The sequence below is a fragment of the Syngnathus scovelli genome, chromosome 13 (assembly GCF_024217435.2).
Source record: "Syngnathus scovelli strain Florida chromosome 13, RoL_Ssco_1.2, whole genome shotgun sequence".
Taxonomy (NCBI): Eukaryota; Metazoa; Chordata; class Actinopteri; order Syngnathiformes; family Syngnathidae; genus Syngnathus; species Syngnathus scovelli.
The window spans coordinates 4,575,415-4,598,519 of record NC_090859.1 but is presented as its reverse complement, the minus strand read 5'-3'; the positions used below and the strand labels follow the sequence as shown (position 1 = coordinate 4,598,519).

Below are 23,105 nucleotides of genomic sequence, written 5' to 3'. Positions count from 1 at the left end.
TTAAACTAGCGAGCGACACGTATAGCTTAAAAGCGGCATCATATGCATTTCTTTTGTCCCCCATAATCACGGTTTGTGTATGAAAGCTTCCTGTCTTTGTGTGAATGCGGGTGTGTGCGTGATGCGCGAAATGTAAACACAAACGAGCACGTCTTCTTCGGCGCATTATCTCTTCTTCGTCTGTCTCGCTCTTGCTTCCTGCTAGAGCGCCCCCTGGAGACCGGAGGCCGTAAAAATCCACAAGTACGCTCCAGAGTAGACACAAGATAATGTCATCAACATTGACTGCCTTTGGCTTAAAAGCGGCAGCATATGCATTTCTTTTGTCCCCCATAATGACGGTTTGTGTATAAAAGCTTCCTGTCTTTGTGTGAATGCGGGTGTGTGCGTGATGCGCGAAATGTAAACACAAATGAGCGCGTCTTCTTCGGCACATTATCTCTTCTTCTCCTGTCTCGCTCTTGCCTCCTGCTAGAGCGACCCCTGGAGGCCGGAGGCCGTAAAAATCCATAAGTACGCCGCGCCGCCGTTTAAGGTTCAAAGTAACCTTTTGAATAAAATGCATTAAAAGTTCACATTCATTACAACTTGTTTTTCGTGAGCAAAATGTCAGAAGAATTTAATTTAAATGCTGATTGATTGGGTTTTAATACAATGCAGATGGTCCAAACAGCGCCACTACTTTGTGTAATCTCTGAGTGACATGGCAGAGTAAGAGAAAGGGTTTAGAGCACAGGTGTCAAACTCAAGGCCCGGGGGCCAGATACGGCCCGCCACATTATTCTATGTGGCCCGCGAAGACAAATTGTGCATCAAATTCGTGTCATTACTAGAATTGCAAATTGTCTTCACTTTTAATATCTTTTTTTTTTAAATATTTGACCAGTTTTTACTTGTCTGATTTGAAAACGAGTTATTTGTCAGTTTGTTTTGTAGCTTTTACTGTATATAATAGTGTTAAGAGTAAAAGTGATCAAGTCATCACAAAAATCACGAAAAAAATCTTATATAAGCCGCACCTGACTATAAGCCGCAGGGTCCAAAATTTTGGAAAAAAGTCGCGGCTTATAGTCCGGCAATTACGGTATATATCTCGAAGTTCTCTCGATTGAAAACTCAAAAATATAGTAAAAAAGGGTAAGAGGCTCGAGTTCTAAAATGCTGTTTGGTGTAAAAGTCGAGTGATCAGTTCTCCTTGTTCCAAAATCCGAATTCTGTTTAAAAGAACAGGCTGGCCTAAAAAATGGAGATGACGACGCCCTAAAAATGGCTCCTCTCTCCTGCACCGAGGTCTGCATCTCCTAGCCTGTCTTTGAGCTTAAAATTTGACTAAGTCCAATTTGAAGATAGTATAAATTCATTGTAACGGACATAGGGTTAATCTCATAAAGAATGAAATCTATCTTTGTCTAATCGGCGTTATCGACCCACGGCAGTAGCCGCAGGGGCATACCCCTGACGGGGAGAGCCCACCGGGTGAGAGAGAGCCATGCTCTTTGTCCGAACGAACCTTTTATACCAGTCCAGTTCGTGAGTACTATGCCTGCTTGGTCACGTACCAGTTTTTTTCCATGACGTCATACATTGGCCTCAGATGACCCAAATGCTTCCAGAATAGACTGCACCTGCATCTCAGCCGGTCTCAACCGGATTCAACCAGATGAGGTGACCATGTTCTCACGGAAGTAACAATTTTCTCAGGGATGCTTCATCCTGTTTCCCACTCCCAAATCTTGTCAACTGTCCATCAACATGACACTTGCAAACGTTTTTTTCTCTGACTTGTGTTCCGTCAAACAGCATTTTGTTTAGGCTTCAACTGGATGAACGTGACCGAGGTCACGCTCATATGTGGGACCTCAGTCTCCCACCACTTAGTATCACCATTAACCCTTTCCGCCTCCTTGCCTTCGCTCACATTCATACATTCATGTGTAAATGGAACATCAATATTACATACATGTTTGATACTGATCAAACATCGTGACAATAATAACATACTTTCACAATAGTCAATTTAACACATAATCATAACTATGATCGTGGATTCTCTTAGTTAGCAGGTTAAAACACTCAAGCATCTTCAAAACGTATTTTGACAAGCTGGTGACCTCTAGGTCAAGCTCAAGCGTGGGATTGCAGTGTACGCTCAATTGCTCCTTTTTGCTCCTCTTATTTATTTATTTGTTGTGTTATTTATTCATTATTCATTCAGCACGCTGTTGTTTACTTGTTTTCTTGATTGTCTATTGTGGGCCATGTCTTGTCACCGTGGGATAGGGGGGAACGAAATTTCGGTTTCTTTGTGTGTCTTTGGCATGTGGAGAAATTGACAATAAAGCTGACTTTGACTTTGACTTCCACCCACGGTACCACTGTCAGCCCCTTGTCCTTACTCAACTCTTAATACATTCATGTGTAAATGAAACATCAGTGCTATGATGCCGCTTAAGTTGCTACTCACTATACAATATTGCAAAGCAGAATAAAATAAAATATATTGCAGCTTACTCTGTGATTAACATGTCTCATTCTCATTACCTAACGATGAGCATGGGCTTCCCTAGTTAGCAAATTAAAATATTCAAGCAGTTTCAAAGTATATTATAGCAAAACAAAATAATATAACATAATCCAAAATTGTGTGTTGTTGTGCCTCAGAACAAGTCTTCATCTAATCAATGACTTTTTAAACTATTAATTTACTATGTTAGGTCAATCAGACTTTGGCACCATCTTCTGGTGAAATTTGGAACGGGAATGGAGGTTTACTGGTTCAACCAACAAATTCCCCTTTACCAATTAACAATAGTTAATTTTGAAGAAGTAACTTTTAAGTAACCCCTACTCAGGCCCCCTTCTTCAGGTCTTCCATGTCAAGCTTTGAAATTTGGAATTTCATCTTAGCCAATTCGTCTGGGCCAATACACACTCACACAACATCTTTTACCATCCTATCCACCATGTAACTTGACAATTTTTAATAATTTTTTTTCTGTGGACCATCTATTTTATTAGAGTCGCTAGCCACTAAAGACTTATGCTGTGCGGCAGAAACATGGTTAAGTATAACAAAACGGAATAAGACCAACCTGATTTTGTGTTGTTTTTAGGCTGCCTATCTGGTTGGGGTATCGGACCCCAACAGTTCAGCAGGTCAGAAGGGTCTGGTGGATCCTGCTCAGTTTGCCCGTGCTAACCAGTCAATCCAGATGGCCTGCCAGAACTTGGTGGACCCAGGCTGTACTCAGTCACAAGTACAGACCACTAATGACAACATCACACTTACGTTACGTGTCTTCTTGTTTTCATGTTTTGGTTTTCTGTTACCTCTCCTTGCATAGGTGCTCTCTGCAGCCACCATTGTTGCCAAACACACATCTGCACTATGTAATGCTTGCCGCCTGGCTTCCTCTAAAACTCCCAATCCTGTTGCTAAGAGGCAATTTGTCCAGTCAGCTAAAGAGGTGGCCAACACAACTGCCAACTTAGTGAAGTCAATTAAGGTTTGTAGATACACTGTTGTTCACTTAAACATATATCCCTTTTGAATGTATACAAAACTATAAGTGATCATTGAAATCCAGTACAACTGTACCTGTTGATCAATAAAAGACACAATACTTTAATTGTATTCCTTCCTGTATTGCACAGGTGTCAAACTCAAGGCCCGGGGGCCAGATACGGCCCGCCACATCATTTTATGTGGCCCGCGAAGATAAATTGTGCATCAAATTCGTGTCATTATTAGAATTCCAAATTGTCTTCACTTTTAATAATATCTTTATTTTTTAAATATTTGACCAGTTTTTACTTGTCTGATTTGAAAATGAGTTATTTGTCAGTTTGTTTTGTAGCTTTTACTGTATACAATATGAGGTGCTCATACATTTATTTGGGTTGACAGTCATGGCCCTCCGAAAGAAGCTATGACTACAATGCGGCCCGTGAAAAAAACGAGTTTGACACTAAGCTGTATTAGATACCAATTAAACCCGTAATGTGCATATTTATTAGGGATTTGAGAGTCTTGAGATCATTATAACATATAATTTGTTAACTGTATTTTTCTTTAGTCATTGAAAATATTCTTACTTTTGAAACTGCAATTTATTTTAGTGAATTTTTATCCTGATCAGATCAATTGCCATACTGCTTATAACATTGCTGGTTCTGAGTTTATTGTATAAAGTTTATGCCTACATCAATCTTCAGTTGACCGTAACAATTATTTGCTACCTTTATGTTGGGTTTTACTTTGTTATTTGTTGTTGTTGTTTAAGGAATTAGAGGTGCTACACAACAGACAATATCTTTGTTGTAAGTGTGGTGTGAACAGTGGTTCAACTAGTCTGTAGCCTCTTTAGGAATGAGTCATTAACACTCTTGGTCCAGGATTACCTTTCAGCCATACTGCGTTTCACACATATCTATTTGACTGATTGTACTTTGAAACATTCTGAGAACCATGATAACATAAAAATAATTTTCATGTCATGCACATCTTATTGTTATTTCTTCCCGTTTAGGCTTTGGATGGAGCATTCAATCAAGAGAACAGAGAAAAGTGTAAGGCTGCGACTGGTCCCCTGATTGAAGCAGTGGACAATTTAACTGCATTTGCCTCCAACCCAGAATTTGCTAGCATTCCAGCTCAGATCAGTCCTGAGGTACGTTCACTCAGAAAGATCTAATTTTATGTGGAAATAGTATCAATTTGTTTACTAACTTATTACAACAACCACATTTTTTTTTCATGAAGGCCTTGATGCATGTTTAGTGGAATAAGTTCAAACTCTAGATATTTTTTAGATAACCCTCTTATAATGATGTAAGGAAACACCTAATACAGTCAAACCTCGGTTTTCGAACGTCCCAGTTCTCAAACAAATCGGAATTTGAACGAAAAATTCGAGATTTTTTTGCTTTTTGTTGTCGAAAAAAAATTCGGAGGTCGAACCTCGTGAGATGAGCCGAAAGGACCCGAGACAACCCGACCGCACGGCCCGGATGCTGACTGACTCCGTTTGTTGTTATTGTATTTTCGTTACTTTGAGGATTGTATTAACCCCTAATCATGCCTCCAAAGAAAGCAAGTGGGAGCAGTAAAGCCATCCTAAAACACAAAGACGCTCTTAAAGCAATGCGACAGTGAGCGCCCGGTGTGCTGCAGTTGCGCGATCGGGCCAAATTAAGCTCCCTGCGCACTTAGGTCCACTTAAATTTTGGAAAGTACATCAGGACTTTAAAAATATTTTCTAAATTTCAGCGACGGCTCTGTCACAATAATGCGACTAGCGCGGTGCAATTGCGCGGTCGGCGGTGCGCTACAGTTGCGAGATCGGACAAAAATGCGCAAATGAAAAAATGCTTAAAAACGGCGGGGTTTTTTATAATCTTAGAACGGATGAAATTTTTTTCCATTATTTGTAAGGGGAAAAATAGATGCGGAACTCAAATGATTCACTTCTTGAACCGCCTTCTGGAACGGATTGTGGTCGAAAACCGAGGTTTGACTGTACAATATATTTGAGTACATTTTGATCTTCAGAAACTAAATTCTTGATTTGGATCTTGATCTGATAATGCTTGGGAATACCAAGTGTCTCCATACCAAATTTCCAGAAGCTAATGCGTTAGTACCCTTAACTTTACGTATATGTTCTCATCTTTAGGGTCACGCTGCCATGGAGCCCATCATAGCTGCAGCAAAGACTATGCTGGAAAGTTCTACTGGCCTTATCCAGACTGCACGCTCTTTGGCTGTCAACCCCAAAGACCCTCCCAAGTGGTCTGTGCTTGCAGGACACTCGAGAACTGTATCTGACTCCATCAAGAAACTCATAACCAACATGAGGTATAATCTCCCACAAATAGTTCAGATTTTACTATCTCGAAATGTAGTTAAGATAAGGCATTTTTGTGCCCTTCACAAAAACCCCCAAAACATTTCGTGCTCCCACCTACTGCAGTGGATGTCTAATTACCCTTTAATCTAGTACAGCCAAAAGAAAAGCATGTTCCGTGGTGTCACACATGCCCCCCTTGGTATCGCCCCACTATTTGAGAAGCACTGGCTTAAGGGTTTACGCTTGATAGAAAAACGTTGCAAGAAAATGCAGTTTTAAATGGATTTTTTTAAATGTGTTTGTTCTTTTGCTTGTTTGTTTGTTTGTTTGTTTGTTTGTTTGTTTGTTTGTTTGTTTGTTTGTTTGTTTAAAATCCAAGGGAAGAAATCCAAACTTAACTTTTTTTTTTTAACTTATGTTAAAAATTAATTGCACCTGGTTGTACACATCGTTGGCAGCAACAACTCTTGTCAAACTCAGGTTAAGTCAAATTGATTTTTACAGTCCTTGTTTACAGAAACGTCTCAAAGGGCTTTACATGCCCACAGTTGACAAACATTAACGACATCCCCTGATCTTAACCCTTGAAAGGCAAAAACTCAAACTCCACCACACTTTAGGTATAACCGGTGATGGATCTTTTTCATTGCTGTGGAGGAATTTTGTCCTGCAGTTCTTCACAGAATCATTTCAAATTAGACGGGGTTTTCAAAAATTAACTGCCTTACCACAGAATGCCAATTGGGTTGTGCCCTTCTATTTGGCCACGCCGTCCGTCTGGCCATCCATCTATCCTTGGATCAATCCATGCCTCCCAATTTACCTCCCTCCCTGGAGTCATGCTGCTGGGACAGCAGGTTTAGCAGGGAAGCCCAGATTTCCTAATCTCCAGACACTTTGTTCAGCTCTTCCGGGTTAATCACAGTGTGTCTTTGCCATGCCTAAAGACTTTTTCTTAGCCATTCCGAGATATTCTTGTTGGAGTGTTTTGGGTCATTGTCCTTGATGAGGGCATTAACGGACGAGTGCATGTTCGCCTGCAGGATTTTCTGGTATTGTTCATTTAATCACAGCAAGAAGCAATAAAAAAGCTTGAGACCAGCACACTGTCACCACCACCGTGTTTGACCACTGGCGTGTTTTATTTTTTTATGAAATGACTTCATCAAAGTCTCAGCTGTCGGTAATGTTTATTTGCAAATAGTTTTTTTGTCAGCTGTGTTTTTTTTCCCTTGAACTGTTCTCATGGATGTCATTTTTGTCCAAATTATCAATTTTAATTGAATCCAACAGAGAAAAGGCTCCTGGCCAGAGGGAGTGTGACGATGCTATCGAGGTTCTGAATGGCTGCATCCGTGAGGTTGACCATGCTTCTCTTGCTGCCATCAGCCAGCAATTAACACCTCGAGAAGATATCTCTATGGAGGTAAACACAAATAGCATCTGATCTCTGGGTAACATTTTACTGGTATTCTTTGCATTGCCTGTGATGTTAATATTGAATACGAAAGACAAAAGATTGTACATGGTATGACTGGTTTCACAGTGAAAGTTTTATTTGTGGGTCCTTTTCTATGATATGATAAAACAGTTTCTCCAATTTCGCATTGACTATGGTTGATTATAAAGTCCGTGTTTGTGTTTTGCAGGCCCTTCATGAGCAGATGGCTGCCTCCGTTCATGAGATTAGCAATTTGATAGAACCAGTTGCTGTGGCTGCTCGCTCTGAGGCCTCACAATTGGGCCACAAGGTAAGACGACGGAGCTCCACTCAGCTCTTGTTTTGGTCTATTCTGCTGTTATGTTCCAAAAACGGTTTTAATCTCATTCACTCAACAGGTGTCTCAAATGGTCAGTTACTTTGAACCCCTCATAATGGCAGCTATAGGCACGGCGTCGAAGATCCTTAGCAGCCAACAGCAGATGGCTGTCTTAGACCAAACTAAAACTCTAACAGAATCAGCCCTGCAGATGCTCTACACTGCCAAGGAAGCTGGAGGAAACCCCAAGGTACCCCCCCATTAACAGTTGTGGATGTGATATGTTATATATAGTTCAGACCAACGCTACCTTTAACAGATGTGCGCATACTGGGTGTCAAATCAATCCAATCGCAAAATAATCCCAGTTTGTGCTCAGCACTTGACTGTTCAGCCCATTTCAAAACTTGAATTAACTTTCTCAGTTTTTATGACAGTAAGTAAGGGAGGTGTTGCCCCAATTAGTGTCCCTCGGGTCTGCCAGAAACAGAGCAACATGACTGAGCTGGACATTCACGAAGCAATCAGTAGTGACTGACCTTCACAACAGGGCTGTGGACTTGGTCGGATTTTTGCACCGAGTCCGGCCTCTTGACCACCGAGTCAGAGTCTGAGTGCGGCTGTCCATTTTTTCTGTTACCGTATTTGCCGGTGTACAGGTCGACTCGGTGTATAAGTCGACCCCCTAAAATTCGACGGAAATTTACGATTTTATGATATATCCTTTGTATAAGTCGAGCTCAATTGTTGCATTATATTAAACTTCAAAATTCAATATGCGAAATTTATTGACGAAATGTGTTCAAATTCCGGGAGGCCGTGCGCATGCGGCTGTTTATAAGCACCGCGGAGGAGATCGCGGCCGGCGAGCTCGCGCACGCCGCCCGGCACCAACGGGAGGCCGGAAATAGCTCCAAGCCGAGCGGATCGGCACTTTATAAGCACCGCGGAGGAGATCGCGGCGCCTCATTCGACTTCCAGCGGCCGGCGAGCTCGCGCACGCCGCCCGGCACCAACGGGAGGCCGGAAATAGCTCCAAGCCGAGCGGATCGGCACTTTATAAGCACCGCGGAGGTGATCGCGGCGCCTCATTCGACTTCCAGCGGCCGGCGAGCTCGCGCACGCCGCCCGGCACCAACGGAAGGCCGGAAATAGCTCCAAGCCGAGCGGATCGGCACTTTATAAGCACCGCGGAGGTGATCGCGGCGCCTCATTGGACTTCCAGCGGCCGGCGAGCTCACGCACCCGCCCGGCACATCCAGGAGGCCGTGCGCACGCGGCAAGTGGCCGAAAATAGCCCTCGCCGAGCGGATCGGCTTTTTATAAGCACCGCGGAGGAGATCGCGGCGCCTCATTGGACTTCCAGCGGCCGGCGAGCTCGCGCACCCGCCCGGCACATCCGGGAGGCCGTGCGCACGCGCCAAGTGGCCGAAAATAGCCCCCGCCGAGCGGATCGGCTGTTTATAAGCACCGCGGAGGAGATCGCGGCGCCTCATTGGACTTCCAGCGGCCGGCGAGCTCGCGCACCCGCCCGGCACATCCGGGAGGCCGTGCGCACGCGCCAAGTGGCCGAAAATAGCCCCCGTCGAGCGGATCAGCTGTGACTTCCAGCGGGCCGCGCACTCGCGCACGCCGCCCGGTTCAAATTTTCTAAGTGCAACGCACAATGAGATGCATGAGAAACGGCCTTGGTTACCATCACATTTGAAGCGATGAATACGAAGTTAAATTTTATGACTCGGTGTATAAGTCGAGGTCGATTTTTTTCGGTCGATTTTGGATCGAAAAAGGTCGACCAATACACCGGCAAATACGGTAATTCATGTGACTGCTTAGTCTTTATTCAAGGCTAATTTAGATCAAAATCTACCAGAACGAACTCAACTGCTTTCACACTGGCTGGTTTGGCTTATATAGGATCCCTTGCTGAGAGCGCGGACGTAAAAGTGAGGCGACGTTCCAATCGGACGTCGGATCGATAACATTTTCCCTGCCCTACCGGAGTTGTGCTAGTTCATAACGTAGATCACTCATGGCGTAGTCATAAATGTACGGTTGACAATTTAACCGATAGAGGTGGATACGTTGGAACATAACCTACACTCTAATATATTATTTGATATGGTATTAAATGCGTGGCTTTACAAAAATAGTCATTGAAGCCCACCCTTAGCCCTGAGTGCCATTGGCATGAGGTAAAACGCTTGAAAACACACACTCTCGCCCAATTAAATAACCATTCTGAAACACAGGACATGTAAGATAATATTTTTTAATCATTAATTACACCATTATAGCTCAGACATTTATCTAAACACAAATAATTAGTGACGACCAACTATCGAAACACATCAATGATATAAGCTGGGTGACATAATCGTCCTTGACATTGGTACATAATGTAAACATTAGCCTAAGTGCAACTCAACGTGGCCGCATTGATCGTAAGCAGGGCTGTGGACAGTATTCCTACGTGCATTCTCAGCAGCATGATGAAAATAAAATTGAACGTATTTTTTAATTGTCGGACTCGTTCAAAATCAGCACAGAGTCCGGCAAAAATGACCGAGTCCGACCGAGTCCCCGAGTCCGAGTCCGTTTCCACAGCCCTGCTTCACAATCTTGGTAACTCGCCGCAGCAGGCAAACGTTGCAGCCTTTTGTTCTTATGAAATGGTGTTTTAAGGGGCCACTTAAATTATTGAACCACATACTTACAAACGTGATTGTCAATAAAAAATGTTTTATCTAAACACGTATGAAAAGAGGACATGGGCAAGAACAAAGGAGTGAATGTGGATATTATCAAAGTGGCTGTTAGCAATTCCCATTTACCGTATTTTTCGGACTAAAAGTCGCTCGGAATATAGGTCGCATTAGCCATAAAATGCACAATAACGTGAAAAAAAACATATATAAGTCGCTCCGGAGTATAAGTCGCATTTGGGGGTAAATTTATTCGACAAAATCCAACACCAAGAACAGACATGAACGAGCAACAACAGTCTAACGAATAGGTATGCTAACGTGACATAAACGCAAACGAAGAGCTGAGAACGGGCCTGACGTAACATTCAGTTATTCAAATAACTATTACATAAATAACACGTTTATAAAACCATCTGTGTCACTCCACTTCGTTAAATCCATCGATCGTCCTTTGTCAACAATGCGTGCACGCCGCTGACGGCGCTTGCACTTCAAAATATTCCACAGGCCCATATAACGATATATAAATTATATATCAAATAACTATTATATAAGCAATAATATTATCAAACCATCTGTGTCACTCCAAATCATTAAATCCATCGATCAAATTCCTCGTCCTTTGTCAACAACGCCGCACGTGCGCCCTGATGTCAGCCTCGTCGTTATTCCACAGATCTAGTACTATATACGTAACTATATTGTAGCGTTAACAAAGTACAAGGACCCAAGCGCCGGTGTCGACTTCCAGGCGTGTGGCGGCATGGACTTCCATCCCCGGAGGTGGCACTTCCAGCCACGGAGGTGGAAGACAGCTCCATAGAATAGGACCGGGCGTGCGTAAAAGCCATGTCCGAGCCCCATCCACCGTCCCCGGGCAGCCACCCGGCCGAGCGCCGGCCCCCGACTTCCATCCACGGAAGTGAAAGAGAGCTCCGTAGAGTAGGACCGGGCGTGCGTAAAAGCCATAATAATTTTTCAAACCTTCTGTGTCACTCCAAATCCTTAAATCCTTCAAACTCTTCGTCCTCCGTGTCACTTGCAAACAAAGCCGCTAATGATGCCGGTGCTACATGGGGCCCTTCATCATCTTCGTCATCCCGTGATCGAATCTTTGTCCTTTATGTAAACAACCGCCGCGCAGCGCTGCTGACGTCACTTGAAATTCAAATTACAGTAATCCCTTGCTACATCGTGGTTCCTTTATCGCGGTTTCACTTTTTTATTTTTATTTTTTTTTATTTTTGAAAATTTATGAAAAAATCCACATATAAGTCGCTCCTCAGTATAAGTCGCACCCCCACCCAAACTATGAAAAAAACGCGACTTATAGTCCGAAAAATATGGTATGTTAATTTGTTTGGTATTCTGTTTTTTTTAATGAATTGTACAGCACTTTGCTTACTGGTTTTAAATGTGCTCTATAGATGCATTTAGATTAAATTGGATGAAATAAAACCTATACAAATAGTTTAATTCACAATTTAAGAATCATGAAGTCAAATAAGTTTTTTTTTTTCAGGCAGCTCACATGCAAGAGGCGCTGGAGGAATCCGTACAGATGATGAAAGAAGCAGTAGATGATTTGGGCACCACTCTGGCTGAGGCCGCCAGTGCGGCTGGCGCTGTGGGTGGCATGGTGGACTCCATCAACGATGCCATCAATAAGATGGAAGATGCGCCTACACTTGAACCTGAGGGCACCTTTGTGGACTACCAGACAACAATGGTTAAGACGGCCAAGGCCATTGCTGTCACTGTGCAGGAGATGGTAAGAACTATTTGTCAATATGGAACTGATAAGTTTACTTAAAAGGAAAGCTCCATCCTGTTTCTATCAGTAGACATGAGAACAATGGTTTACTGCAAAACTTCACTATTGAACATTGGCGAGTGAGTTGTAATGTGTATAATAATCATCATGCTCTTCCTGCCTAATTTGTAATTGAATGAGTGAATACAATATTTTAATTTCAATATGTGTTTTAAATCTGTGTTTTAAATGAGAATATTTTGAATTATCGAGAGTAATTACACTAATTGTGTTTTCATCCACTTGCATATTACATTTATGAGAAAATAAATTCTAGACTAATTGCATCATTTCAAAAATAAAAACTGTTCATGTTGTTTGCTTAAAATCCGAACAAAATCTACAACCGTATCATCTATTTTAGGTGACCAAGTCCAACACAAACCCCGATGACCTTGGCGGACTGGCCAATCAGCTGACAAATGAGTTTGGGAATCTGGCAAATGAGGCCAAATATGCAGCTATAACGGCAGAAAATGATGAGGTAAAGCTGATCACCCAAAGCTGAGATTTTAGGAATATACGTGTCTTTTCCACTATCATCTGCAATTTATATGTACAGCAATATAGCAGTTTTTTTTTTTTTTTTTTTTGTGTTTCTTTCAGATTGGTTCTCATATAAAGAAGCAGGTGGGTGAACTGGGTTTCAGCTGCACCAGTCTAGTGACCAAAGCTGGAGCCCTGCAGTGCAGCCCCAGTGATTCATTCACCAAGAAGGAACTGATTGAAAGTGCTCGCAAAGTCTCAGAAAAGGTCAGTTTTGTATGTATGTACTTTTACTTGTTTTCTAGTCAATGCGAAATACATTTTTGCAATAGAAGAATGAAAAATTGAGTGGAAGAAATTGGATGTGTTTATACAGTGGAACTCTTAGCAGTCAAACCAAGAGCTTCTTTAAACCAAAACTTACCCAGCTGCAAGTACAAAGATGCAAAAGCAATGAAATGGTTTCAAAGGCAGTGTATGTTTTTTTTAATTTTTATTTTTTTATAAAGATGGTTCCCACCCCTCGCTCCTTGCAAACTGTTGGAACTTACATACAAAACTCTTGCTAACATTTGACATCACTCATAACTGTAAGGACATTTTTCCAATGCAAACGATTAAAGACTCATTCCTTGCATCAACAAATTGGATATTATTAAAATACTAACTCTAACATACCTTTGTAATTAAATTTTGTATACTGGCATTGTAGCGCACTGGTTAGCATGTCCACCTCACAATTCGGAGGGTGCGGGTTCGATTCCACCCCCAGCCCTCCCTGTGTGGAGTTTTCATGTTCTGCCCGTGCCTGCGTGTTTTTTTTCCGGGTCCTCTGGTTTCCTCCCACATTCCAAAAACTTGCTTGGTAGGCTGATTGACCACTCCAAATTGCCCATAGGTGTGAGTGCAAGTGGGGATGGTTGTTCGTCTCTGTGTGCCCTGTGATCGGCTGGCAACCAGTTCAGGGTGTTCAAGGTTCCAGCACACCCACGACCCCCGTGGGGACAAGCAATACAGATGGATGGATACTGGTATTGTATGGGAATGTTGCATATAATTTTTTAACATCATCACCAACAGCAGATAAAATATTGTAGGTTCATCTGTAAAGGTTATGAAACATTTTAGATTCATCCTGAAATTTCAGATGAAAGGTGGAGCATCATACTTTGCTTTTTGTGTGTAGGGTTTATAAGAATTCTGTAACATTGCTAATTAATTGGTCTTCCTGTAGGTCTCGCATGTACTGGCAGCCCTGCAGGCAGGTAACCGTGGCACCCAGGCTTGCATCACTGCAGCCAGCGCTGTGTCTGGAATCATCGCTGATCTTGACACCACCATCATGTTTGCCACTGCTGGGACACTAAACAGAGAGAATGCAGAAACCTTTGCAGACCACAGGTCCTTTTCGCTTTTCATCTTGGGGGAAAATGTACATTATGCCCTGTGGAAGATGAGCTCAAAAGAAAATTCATTCATTCAACATTCTCATTAGTATATTGACGTAGCATACACAGCTACAACAGCCTGGCACCTCATTTCCATGCTGGTCAGCCGCCTGGGTACACATTATTGTGGGATGGATGGCAGCCCATTCTTCAACCAGCAATTCTTGCAACTCTGCCAACATGTTTGTTTTGATCATGAATGCTACACCCAAGCTGATCCCACAAGTGTTCATTGGGATTAAGGTCAGGACAGCTGGCAGGTCATTCCTTCTTCACCACTCTCAAATTCTGAAGGTAGTCTCTAATAAAGCTCACTGTGTGGGCTTGTCAAGCATTCCCGTTATCTTGGAAGCTAAAGGTCGGTTGCTGAGAATGCTCTCAAACCATTTGAGATGTTAATTCCACATGAGTTGATCATGCTGAGGCACTAGTTAGTGACAGTAATCAAGCAGGTCAAATCAAAGTTTTATGAGAATTGTCGTAGTTCAGCCAGCTATAACCATCCAATTTTTGGTGTCATAAGTCGATGAACCCTTTCTGACTTGTTTTAGTCGTGAGCAGCAGTTTCAGTCACAATACTATTTTTGAATGGATGACACATACAAAGAGCTTCCCTTGTTTTAAAATAGCAAGAGTGGCATTATGTAGGATCGTATATCATATAAATGTGAAGACCATGTGCTGCCAATTCTCCAAATTTAGAATGTTCAGTTAGGAAGTTCAAATGGGTATTGCGGTTTTATTTTATTTATTTTTATTGAGGTACAATATTAGTCGGTTTGTATTACATATTACTCTTTGTTTTTGTGGTAGTACTGTATAACAATATTATCACAGTGATGAGAAAACCTAAATGATCTGCTGAACAAGAAAGTGAATTTACTCCTCCTTTTTTTGTTCAGATTTATTTTGAATTTATTTAAATGATTGGGTATTATATTTAATATGGTCTAAAATCGACCTGAGAACTAGGGTGTAGTTTAACAAATGAGTCAAGAATTTGTTTTATTGGTGAGTTAAACAACACCATCAGAGTAGCTGTAATTTTATATCCAATAATTCTTTGTCTTCAATTTTCAGCTTTATTATTACTAATATATGCAGAAAATCTGGATTGACCTTTATTTTTTTGCAAATTAATATTTGTATAAAGGATTTTCCTTATTCCCACATTGAAAATGTTATATTTAACAGAAATGATTGACGTACAATACCTTTATAACACTCTGTAAAAGACAATGTTCTCTCTTTCTCTCTCTCTCTCTCTCTCTCTCTCTCTCTCTCTCTCTCTCTCTCTCTCTCTCTCTCTCTCTCTCTCTCTCTCTCTCTCTCTCTCTCTCTCTCTTGCGCTCTCTCTCTGTGTGTCTGTCTCTCTCCCTCCCTCCCTCCCTATGTCTCTCTCTCTCTCTCTCTCTCTCTCTCTCTCTCTCTCTCTCTCTCTCTCTCTCTCTCTCGGTAATTATATTGTGTATACCAGTACTGTATATGTGTATTAGGCTTCTGACTTTTTGTTTCACTAACTGCAGAGAATACATCCTAAAGACAGCTAAGGCTCTAGTGGAGGACACCAAACTTTTAGTATCTGGTGCTGGAGCCAGTCAAGAAAAACTGGCCCAGGCTGCCCAATCCTCTGTGCATACGATTACCAAACTTGCTGATGTGGTCAAACTCGGAGCTGCAAGCCTTGGTTCCGAAGATCCAGAGACTCAGGTGTGTGAAAGTAATGATAAATCAATCTTAAGAAAAGATAAATCAGTCAGGCAGTGTTTTTCTGTACAAGCGTTTGCCTTCATTCGGGGGAACCTATGTCTGAAGTGGCACGGGACGGCAACTGAGAAGGTACAATCACCTCTGACCTTGTGACAATTTAATTATATACATTTGTTACCTGAGTTACAAGGCAGACGGTGTGTTTGGAAATTTACTCTGACCATGCACTACTCTGAGAGTGTGTTCGAAGAGACAGAATGCACTCCGCTCCCATTAATTTCTGAACGCAGCCAGCACTGGCTCACTGTGTCCCTAGTCTGTGTACCCACTCACTCTATTTTTGGGGTACTCTGAATAATTGAACAGAAAATGTTCCTACTAGTGAACCGGTGCACGCTCAAAGTGTATTTCTGAACAGACAAAAAGAAAAAGTAAAGTCCTCTTTTTTTACAGGTACTTTTTTTACATTGATTCTCGAACAGCACCATTCATTCGTATTCCTTAACTTAAGAAGGAAACCTAGTGGGTCCTTAAGTAAAGTGCATTTCAGTGGTCAAGCAGAATTTTGATTTTGGCGGCAAAATGCAAGTTTAAAACGCTGTTACTTTGGTCCACATCAAGGACGGGCAGCAGCTCTCACCCTTTAGGGCCACAATCCTGTATGTTTTAGGTTGTATTCAGACCTGACTGTTTGGTCCGCTTTAAACGGACCAGGGTTCGATTGTAATGCTGGTCTGGACTTTGTGCAGGTGTGAATCCACGCAAACGAATACTGGTGTGTATTAAAGAAATGGACCGACACCCACTTTTTCAAGTGGTCACTTGAAAAAGTGGATTTCGGTTCGCTTCCAAACGAGCTCTGTGCGGTTCGCTTCAGGTGTGAATACAAACAGTGTAGATCCGAACCAACAGCACAAATATGCAGAGCAGGAACGCAGCTCATAGGACTCACATGTTTTCCTCCATGTCTGTGCTCTGTGTGCCGCCCTGGTCATTGCTGTTCAGTGGGAGCACAGATCATCACAAGCGTGGGTGTGTATTTTTCACTTGCAAAATGTACAGTCTGAATAGGAACCGTACTAAACAAAAAAAATTAAGTCCGCTTTTGGTTCGCGGACTAAATAACTTTTCTGGTCTGAATACACCCTTAGATATTTCTCTCCTCTTTACACACCTCATTCAAATGAACATTATTAGGCTTCTGCGCAGCTTGCTGATGAGCTGATCATTTGACTCAAGTGTGTTGGAGAAGGGAAACATTTTTAACATCTGGCCCTCAAAGACCGGAGTTGCCCAACCCTGCTCTAGATCTACAAATTATAAGTAGACCAAGTTACGGTAAAACAAACACAACCGTATTAAAAACAAAAGACTAAAATATAAAGTAGGAAACGTTGAAAATGTAACTTAAGAAATATATTTTTTGTTGACTCCACAGGTGGTCCTTATCAATGCAGTGAAAGATGTGGCCAAAGCTTTGGGCAACCTCATCAGCACCACCAAAGCAGCTGCAGGCAAACCTCATGATGATCCCAGTATGCTCCATCTTAAGAATTCTGCCAAGGTAAAAGACAAAAGCCACATTCACACATGAGACATGCACAGTCATAAATGTAGATTTACTACTAGACTTATGGTGCTCTCCCAGTTGGAATAACCATTAACCATTAATCTAAAATGCAAAACCCTCTCTTCTTTATGGTCTGCACCACCTTTACACCTGTTGTCAACAGTGGATGCAACATGTTAGTGAGTGATCATGCAGTTATTGCCAGCTATTTGGCATCTTCGTAAAATATTGCAATCTTAGTTGATAATCCACTATATGTCTACTGACAGCACACACAATGTATTGTAGTGAACATCCAAGTTACTTATTTGGGACCTTGATATACGCCTCAGCCCTCAGTGCTGTAAGATTCAATTCAGACAGAAAGTTGCCTGGATGCTAATGATGTGACACTGTGTTCACTGGAATGAAATGGAGATATTTGGTTACTAGCATTCATGACTGGTATTTTCTGTCTGACCTTTTAATCCATATGATAATCTTGGTCTGCAACAGGTGATGGTGACTAATGTTACATCACTCTTGAAGACGGTAAAGGCTGTTGAGGACGAAGCCACGAAGGGGACCAGAGCTTTGGAAGCCACTATTGAACACATCAGACAGGAGCTTGCTGTTAGTAATGACACCTTTGAAAATGGAAATGTTGATTTGTCCGTGTTTTATGCGCATCTGCCATCTTCTCCCTGAAAACCAGAAGAAACTATTTAGAGCATTGACTAGCTTGCTCCTTAATTATATCTCAAAACACAGTCAACTGGTGGTAAATACAGTATAGAAAAATACTGTATGCAGCACAGATTTTTTCATGGCTCAAATTGAGACCATTTTGATAATTCTTACACGTTTGCTGCACCACCCACTGGTTCAAATCATGCTTCTCTGTCTTTAGCATGTATTTTATTGCAATTTAATGGCATCAGAGGTTTTAGGGCCACCTCCAAATTTTGTATGCACAAAAAAACGTGCACACTCATGATCCTAATAGGTTAGATTAATGGGTTTGATTAATTGCTACCATCCATAAAAATTGATTTTTATTTTTAAAGAATGCACTTTTTTACGCCTGTGTTTTGGATAAATGACAGACTTTCAGCAGCTCAGACCCACCAGCAAAGACAACCACACCTGAGGAGTTCATTCGCATGACTAAAGGAATCACCATGGCAACAGCTAAGGCAGTGGCTGCTGGGAACTCTTGCCGCCAAGAGGACATTATTGCCACTGCTAATCTTAGCAGAAGGGCCATTGCTGACATGCTACACTCCTGCAAGGTCATTGAAAAACCTCATATGGGTGATTTGGAAAGTTAGCTAAAGTGGCAGTTGTCTTTTTCTTTCTTTCTTTCTTTCTTTCTTTCTTTCTTTCTTTCTTTCTTTCTTTCTTTCTTTCTTTCTTTCTTTCTTTCTTTCTGAATTTCCTTCCTTCCTTCCTTCCTTCCTTCCTTCCTTCCTTCCTTCCTTCCTCTGAACTACTTAATGTCCTTTAATCTCTTGAATCTGAACTGTCTGTCGGTCATTAAAAATGTTGATTCTTTTCGTTTCCCATTTAGCAAGCTGCCTACCATTCGGAAGTCAATAAGGAGGTCCGGACGAGAGCCCTGCGCTATGGAAACGAATGTGCAACAGGATATCTGGGACTCCTGGAGCATGTGCTAGTTGTAAGTAGGGATGGGACACCTTTGCCTTGATTCTGTAAGGATTAGAGTAATGTATTTGTAAAGACTCATAGTTCCATGTTTAAAATACATTTTTTCTGTTGCAAAGGAAATATGTCTCTGCATTTTATAGTTCCCTGGTGTATTGTCAACGTACTTTTGATTCAGTTTTGGTCAAAATCACCCAAGGCTCAAGAGTAATTTCAGATATACCCTTTTTTTTTTTTGTCTTGCAGAAGATCATTTGTTTAATAATGTTCTTTCTTGCTTTCTTGCTTTTTTTCCTTTCTTTCTTGCTTTTTTCCTTTCTTTCTTTCTTTCTTTCTTTCTTTCTTTCTTTCTTTCTTTCTTTCTCTCTGTCTTTTTCTCTCTGTCTTTCTTTTGTTCTTCCTCTCTTTCTTGCTTTCTTTCTTCCCCATTCTATGCAAATGTTTATTGTATTTAAACTTGTGGTTCGCTGATATCTGTGCATAGCCGGTGAGTATGCAACATGTCTAAATAGAATAAGTGTGAGTTGCATCGGTTGAAATCCACGACATGTCTGTTAACAGCATGTTTGTTGATGTCAGACTATTCCTGCTTTTGGACATGGAACCAAAGTTTAACCCAACTAATGTAAGAGATCTTTGAGAAATGATAATGATCAAACATAATCCTTCAAGTTGTAACTTCTTAATTACACTTTATATTCAATATATGACTCGCCATAGCCAAATGAGTCAGCGTGCAAGTTAAACATCATTCATGAGAAAGGCAGTGTAGGATGTTGAACAGGTCATGTACCGTATTTTCATAACCATAAGGCACTTCGGGTTAAAAGGCGCAGACTAAATTACGAGGTCTATCTCGTATTTAATCTACACATAGAGCGCACCGCATTATAGGGCGCATGATTTGCGGCAAACAAAAAAATATGTCACGGGAGCAAGAAAGTGAAGTTTGGTTGTACTTTATTCTACTGTTTAACCATGTACTCGACTGTGCTCACATTATTGTTAATCGATATTCATACACAAATCCGTCCAAGTCCTCATCTTCTGTATCCAAATTAAACAGTTGTGCAAGTTCGACATCTGACATGCCAATTTCCCTCGTCATTTTCTCTTCGTTGTCACGTTGCTCTTCGGCAATGATCCTGGCTTTCCAGGAAGCTTGAATTGTGCTTCGTAAGCATGTCTCTCTGTCTATGCCATTTTAGAGGGTCCAAATGCTGTTTTCTTTGCACAAACGATTGTATTTATTTATCAATGGTGGCAGAGGTACGTACTCTACATGTTACGTAAAGTCCTCTGATTGGTTTACCACCCCGCCTTACGTAAAACGTAATGTCCTCTGATTGGTTCATGGTTCATATTATGCCTGTTTTTTACGTCTCTGTGTTGTGAAAGCCACACAAAACAACTTCACAGACTTGCACAGACGGTAGTATTTATTTATCAATGGCGACTTTGCACGGACAATAGTATTATTTACCAATGGCGGTGTTACGTCCAGTCCTTTGATTGGTCTACTGCCCCGACTACGTCAAACGTAGTGTCCACTGATTGGTTCATCGGGTGCCTGTTTATTACCGTATTTGCGTATTATTAGTCGACCTTTTTCCAAAATCGACCGAAAAAAATCGACCTCGACTTACACACCGATTCATAAAATTTAACTTCGTATTCATCGCTTCAAATGTGATGGTAACCAAGGCCGTTTCTCATGCATCTCATTGTGCGTGGGTGTGCGTCCGTCAGGCTCATCAAACAGCGAGAAACTTGGCCAGACTTCCAGGGGAAGAGGCCGAATTTTCACTTGTTCTGGCCGACCGGAGGAACCAGCCGAGGCGGACACTTTACGGCGGTTGAGTCGTTGGCACTTAGAAAATATTCGCCAAACTTGGCCGGACTTCCAGGGGAAGAAGCCGAATTTTCACTTGTGGTGGCCGACACGGGGAACCAGCCGAGGCGGACACTTTACGGCGGTTGAGTCGTTGGCACTTAGAAAATATTCGCCAAACTTGGCCGGACTTCCAGGGGAAGAGGCCGAATTTTCACTTGTGGTGGCCGACACGGGGAACCAGCCGAGGCGGACACTTTACGGCGGTTGAGTCGTTCGCACTTTGAAAATATTCGCCAAACTTGGCCGGACTTCCAGGGGAAGAGGCCGAATTTTCACTTGTGGTGGCTGACACGGGGAACCAGCCGAGGCGGACACTTTACGGCGGTTGAGTCGTTCGCACTTTGAAAATATTTGCCAAACTTGGCCAGACTTCCAGGGGAAGAGGCCGAATTTTCACTTGTGGTGGCCGACATGGGGAACCAGCCGAGGCGGACACTTTACGGCGGTTGAGTCGTTGGCACTTAGAAAATATTCGCCAAACTTGGCCAGACTTCCAGGGGAAGAGGCCGAATTTTCACTTGTTCTGGCCGACATGGGGAACCAGCCGGGGCGGACTCTTTATGGCGCAAGAGCCGTTGGCACTTAGAAAATATTCGCCAAACGCTCTCAGGATAGAGAAGACCAAGAAGATGCTCTTTATGACGACAAACTAAACGAAAACGAATGGAACGAGCTTTTCAGAAATAGCGACAATGAAGACGAATTTTGAACTCTATGTACCGGCAATCACTTTATAATTATTTGTTGTTTCTTAACTAAAAATAAACCAGTTTCTAAGAGTGTTCATTGTTGTTAGTCTCTCTCGGCGCGTAATATCACAGGGTCATGAAGTAAATAATATTTAAAATGGCGTATAGATCGCTCGCTACAAACTCGCGAATTTGAACACATTTCGTCAATAAATTTCGCATATTTCTGATTGAATTTTGAAGTTTAATATAATGCAACAATTGAGCTCGACTTATACAAAGGATATATCATAAAATCGTAAATTTACGTCGAATTTTAGGGGGTCGACTTATACACCGAGTCGACTTATACACCGGCAAATACGGTACGTCTTTGTGTGGCGGAAGCCACACAAAACAACTTTACAGATTTGCACAAACAATAGTATTTATTTACCAATGGCGGCGAAGGTACGTACTCCTCTACGTGTTACGTCTAGTTTTTTTTGTCCCGATCTACGTACGTAAAACATAATGTCCTCTGATTGGTTCATCGGGTCTTCATATTAGGCCTGTATAATACGGAAGCCACACAAAACAACTTTACAAATTTATGAATTTGGTCACACATTAAAAGGTGCCCCTTTGTTTTCTTTGAGAAAATTAAAGGCTTTTATGTGCGCCTTATGGTCGTGAAAATATGGTACTTTAGTCAGAAATTCTTTTCTCGTGGATTTATTTATCTGTACAAGGTTTCTTTTAGTCACAAATGACATGTTTGGTTTTTTTTTAAAATTCCACCAAAAGGGAGTCCCCTTCTTACATTAGTCCATACAAGATTAGATAATAAATGTTTTGAAAACGGTGATACACTGGTTAGCACGTCCGCCTCACAGTTCTGAGGTTCAGCGTTCGATTCTTCCTCTGGCCTTCCTGTATGGTGTTTGCATATTATGTGCCCGCGTGGGTTTCCTCCGGGTACTCCAGTTTCTGCCCACATTCCTAAAACTTGCATGATTGACTACTCCAAGTTGTCCCTAGGTCTGACTGTGCACTGATTGGTTCATCGGGTGCCTGTTTATTACCGTATTTGCCGGTGTATTGGTCGACCTTTTTCGATCCAAAATCGACCGAAAAAAATCGACCTCGACTTATACACCGAGTCATAAAATTTAACTTCGTATTCATCGCTTCAAATGTGATGGTAACCAAGGCCGTTTCTCATGCATCTCATTGTGCGTTGCACTTAGAAAATTTGAACCGGGCGGCGTGCGCGAGTGCGCGGCCCGCTGGAAGTCGAATGAGGCTCAGCGATCTCCTCCGCGGTGCTTATAAACAGCCGATCCGCTCGGCGGGGGCTATTTTCGGCCACTCGGCGCGTGCGCACGGCCTCCCGGATGTGCCGGGCGGCGTGCGCGAGTGCGCGGCCCGCTGGAAGTCGAATGAGGCTCAGCGATCTCCTCCGCGGTGCTTATAAACAGCCGATCCGCTCGGCGGGGGCTATTTTCGGCCACTTGGCGCGTGCGCACGGCCTCCCGGATGTGCCGGGCGGGTG

At 42.2% G+C, this 23,105-nt stretch overlaps 1 protein-coding gene across 3 annotated transcripts in view; it reads left to right on the top strand.

Annotated features, from left to right (window-relative positions):
• Positions 1–23,105, top strand: part of tln1 (talin 1) — a 111,978-nt gene that overhangs the window by 75,451 nt on the left and 13,422 nt on the right. For all 3 annotated transcript variants that reach the window (XM_049738432.2, XM_049738431.2, XM_049738434.2), the window contains 16 exons: positions 3,114–3,257; positions 3,345–3,506; positions 4,530–4,670; positions 5,676–5,857; positions 7,143–7,275; positions 7,499–7,600; positions 7,689–7,859; positions 11,840–12,088; positions 12,495–12,614; positions 12,737–12,883; positions 13,851–14,017; positions 15,591–15,774; positions 17,213–17,338; positions 17,840–17,956; positions 18,430–18,615; positions 18,894–19,001. In XM_049738432.2, the coding sequence (XP_049594389.1) occupies positions 3,114–3,257; positions 3,345–3,506; positions 4,530–4,670; positions 5,676–5,857; positions 7,143–7,275; positions 7,499–7,600; positions 7,689–7,859; positions 11,840–12,088; positions 12,495–12,614; positions 12,737–12,883; positions 13,851–14,017; positions 15,591–15,774; positions 17,213–17,338; positions 17,840–17,956; positions 18,430–18,615; positions 18,894–19,001 (2,439 nt within the window). The remainder of the gene's footprint in view (positions 1–3,113; positions 3,258–3,344; positions 3,507–4,529; positions 4,671–5,675; positions 5,858–7,142; positions 7,276–7,498; positions 7,601–7,688; positions 7,860–11,839; positions 12,089–12,494; positions 12,615–12,736; positions 12,884–13,850; positions 14,018–15,590; positions 15,775–17,212; positions 17,339–17,839; positions 17,957–18,429; positions 18,616–18,893; positions 19,002–23,105) is intronic.